Below are 3,994 nucleotides of genomic sequence, written 5' to 3'. Positions count from 1 at the left end.
GGAAAAATATATGCGTTTGCCATCTATATTTCCTATTCTAATTACGATCTCCTTTTTAAGAGCTACGGTATCATTGAGTTTACGCATATTGAAAACATCCACATTTTTTATGCTTCTTGGGCCTCACAGAAAAACAAAGTGATACCATAAAAAGCACCTGAGTATAGAACCGTGCAACTCTTCGTAAAATTGCTTCTTTTTTTTGTTTTTTTTTTTTTTTGCATTATGCTTAACTCATTATCATATGAAATTTTAAATGAATGAATTTTCTAAAGACTATTTCCCACATGACTCTCTGTCATCTCTCATATTTGTATAGATTTTCTCAGTTGCAGAAGTGGAAAGATTTTGAACTTGGGGCGGTTAATCTTGAATAAAATTGCAATTCATCTTTCAATGTTGTATTTCTTATGCCTTCACAACAAACATAACACAAATAAATATAATGTAGGATGCTCAGATCTTCTTCGGGCTATTTACTGAGGACTTCCGTAGGAAGTGGACGGTGCACGGACGGAGGCAGACCTCTCAAAGGATCCCTCACGTGCACGACGGGCGTCTTCCTCAGCGGCGAAGGCGATCTGGTCGAGGACGAACTGAGGGATCGGGTGGGGGAATTCGGGAGCCACTGGCAGGAGGTCGGACTCGGGCTGGAAACCGTTTTCGTTGGCTACGAATTTGACCAGGACAGGGGTGCCGTCGGGTGCGGTGTATCTGTCAGAGGGAATGGAAATATGAAGATACTCTCGTCTATTTCAAGGTATGCCATTTCTTTCAGTGATCTAATATATTAAAACATATGAAGATGACTCAGAATGGACAATACTCACGAGTATTGTCCAGCGTGGATGACGGCTCCATTCTCAGCGTCGGGAGAGCCAGCTTTGGCAAAGTGGATTCCGTTTTCAGCCTCAAACTCGACGTTAAACCTTCCGTCTTCCTCCATGACTCTCTCGTCCCTCAGGACGGCCACGCGCTCCCCGGAGTCGGATCTCGAAGAAACAGCAGGTGCCACATAGTTGTACTGAGGAGCAGCCAAGGCCACAGAGGCAAGAGCGATGGCAATAACCTGAGATCATTCAGAGGAGGCGCATCAGTGATTCTGGAATTCACCGTCACACGACACAAATGCGTCAGGAAACTAAATGAAATCACTTTGTTAGTGAATAACAGAAAGTGCAGCATCTGACATGAATATTGCTTAGAATTTTCTATTGTCAAGTGACAGGAACTGAGAGCTAATTGATTCTTTTGCTTTGCAAACAAATATTGTTACGGTGAAATGTATATTATGTATTTTGTATCATCATATTTCATTTCAGTCATCTTATAAGGTCGTGTTTTACAAAGAAACGACAGTATCACGTGTAGCTGATTTATCAAATAAGTTGTCCCTTCTCACTACTTCAGTTGATGGGGTGCACTTACGAACTGCATGTTGACTGCAATGCTGGAAGGGATGTGATTGGTCCCACTTGCTTCCGACCCTCTTTTATAGCGACGCCGTATGAAGCACAGCCCTCAGCCTACTCGAAAGATCAACCAAGAGGTTTTTAACCTTGGCGCCTCAGATGCTGCCCTTCACACATGACCCCAATTCTACACCGACGCCTTTTTTTTTTATTCCTCTTGGATAATTAAAAATTCTATTTAGTTCACGGTAAACTTTTTTCCTTTTTCGTAGAGTTTGTTTAAAACGCTTGGACAATGATAAGAACCACTGAAATATTGTTACCTTTAATCTGAAGCCTTTAGTTACATATGAATGGCAACAAATATATTGTAAATAAATTTCTAAGAGAAATCTGTGATATAGTTATTTATAAAGTAACTCATTACTAGCTACAGTTAAAGGTATGGCCCTGCAGACACACCTTTCAGATTTGATGATGGATATCCTTTTAACAGAACTGACAAAGTCAGAAGTTTGTCTCAGATTTTATGATTAAGACAATGCTCATCATCACAGAAAACCACAACCATATGTTTACCTAAATTCAATATGGCGACTTCATCCTTAAATCTTCGAAATAAGAAGATCGATCTCGCCTCTGTTTCCCAGATACTGAATTGTATATAGCATAATTTGTTCAACAATCTTCTATCTATTTTCCCTTCATTTCTTCTTCCTTCAGGAGTCTTGTTAGCTGAAGGAATTTCCTCTCGATGAAGTTGCCTCCGTTAACTCTCCCTTCTTTCCTTCACTCAAGATCACCTGCCGCCAAACACCTCCTGATGAATTTCAAAAGTTCTCATAAAAATGATGCAAATACAAGTTTTTTTTTTTTTTTTTTTTTACTTAATCGGCTCCACTCAAATTAGCGTTGAGGTATTGCCAGGTATTCTGGTTTTCGTTTTCGGCGTGTAAAGAGATAACGGTTATCTGATATCTATTCTGATAACGGTCCCAAACACCTTAATGGTTAACAGAAGAGAATGTATCAGGTCTTTTTTTAAGAAGCAGAATCTTCTAAGCAAAAGTTCATTAATTTACTTCGATCGTGTCAGCTGGTCTCTCGCAGATCATTTACCTGACACATTGACCACTTGCCGGCAAACACTCAATATTCGATTCTCGCTCTCGCCCGACCCTTAAGTCTTTCTCTGCTTTTCTCTATCATTATTTGACGTATTACTTCATTCACTTATCAACAGAAGTTTACAAAGAGGAAGGGGAGAAGGAGGAAAGGCGAACACGAGATAGAGAGGAGAGAGAAAGACAATTTTGTGATCTGGGTAATTTCGCATGAAGCAACTTCATGTTTTACATTTATATTTTTCCTCGTCACATGGCTGTAGTTATTTCCTTAACCCAGATTATTATAATTTCGTATTTTATCTCAAACTTCATTTTTTTTAATGTCACAAGATGTTGCTCTCATTAATCTTTGATAAATTGCAAAAAGCCATCAGCAGAATTAGAGACCAAAAATAATGATAATGACACTCAGAGGGTCTCTCTCTCTCTCTCTCTCTCTCTCTCTCTCTCTCTCTCTCTCTCTCTCTCTCTCTCTCTCTCTCTCTCTCTCTCTCTCTCCACTTATCATACTGTTACAGAAAACAATCCATTTGCCGTCTAAAGTGATTTTTTTTTTTTTTTTTTTGTATGTGTGTGTGAGTGTGTATGTGCATTTGGGCGCGTTTGAATCTTTGTCGCTTGGTCATGTAGATGAAAGCTGAAATCCAAATTAATGTCTGGGCGCTCGGTAGATAAGGCTGGCTAGCAACTTGCTTTCGTTGACAAACAAGTTGAATTAGACAGACATAATCACATCAATAAATCTAGAGGACTATTAATTCAAACAGCTCCTTGAAACACTTTCAGGTAGTCTTGTCAGGTATCCAGATTCTAGAACAAGGGAAGGTAAACAGAGGGTATCTGTTTCTGCTTTATAACTCCTCTCTCTCTCTCTCTCTCTCTCTCTCTCTCTCTCTCTCTCTCTCTCTTCTACTAGTTTTTGTCATAACTGGATAAAGTGACATAAAATGCAAGTAAACAGCCTCTCTCTCTCTCTCTACTAATAGCTTTTGTCTTCATTGAAAAGAGTGAAATAAAAGGTTTGTAAATTGCCTCTCTCTCTGTGTCTCTCTCTCTTTCTCTCTCTCTCTATCTCTCTCTCTCTCTATCTCTCTCTCTCTCTATCTCTCTCTCTCTCTCTCGCTTAAAATGTTGTAATAATTTAATTGCTAAAAAATTAAAGCAAACTGCCTTTGTTAAGCTCTCGTCTCTACCTAACCATTCAAGTATTGACGTAATCATTTGTAATGAAACAATATCAGGGAAACAAACCACCTTTGTATCTGCATTATGCCCTTATTTCTCTCTCTCTCTCTCTCTCTCTCTCTCTCTCTCTCTCTCTGTCCGTGTTTATATTTTTTTATTCAATGTAAATATTGACCATTCCTTGCAATGCCGCTTAAGATTCATACAGCCGCGTTTATCTGATGGCTCGAGGTAGCTCAGGCTCGCGGCCGTTATAGAAAAAGAAGCATT

At 39.3% G+C, this 3,994-nt stretch overlaps 1 protein-coding gene across 1 annotated transcript; it reads right to left on the bottom strand.

Moving 5' to 3' along the window:
* Positions 1–385: 385 nt before the first annotated feature.
* On the bottom strand, positions 386–1,582 carry LOC135206427 (cuticle protein AMP1A-like). The gene is made up of 3 exons (XM_064237806.1): positions 1,429–1,582; positions 831–1,069; positions 386–714 (listed from the first exon to the last, which is right to left on the bottom strand). The coding sequence occupies exons 1-3, from the start codon at positions 1,435–1,437 to the stop codon at positions 477–479; spliced, it is 486 nt and encodes a 161-aa protein (XP_064093876.1). The 5' UTR covers positions 1,438–1,582; the 3' UTR covers positions 386–476.
* Between the last annotated feature and the right edge of the window lie 2,412 nt (positions 1,583–3,994).

This window comes from Macrobrachium nipponense, chromosome 31, assembly GCF_015104395.2.
Source record: "Macrobrachium nipponense isolate FS-2020 chromosome 31, ASM1510439v2, whole genome shotgun sequence".
NCBI classification, from domain to species: domain Eukaryota; kingdom Metazoa; phylum Arthropoda; class Malacostraca; order Decapoda; family Palaemonidae; genus Macrobrachium; species Macrobrachium nipponense.
This window is presented reverse-complemented; position numbering and strand designations above follow the sequence as displayed.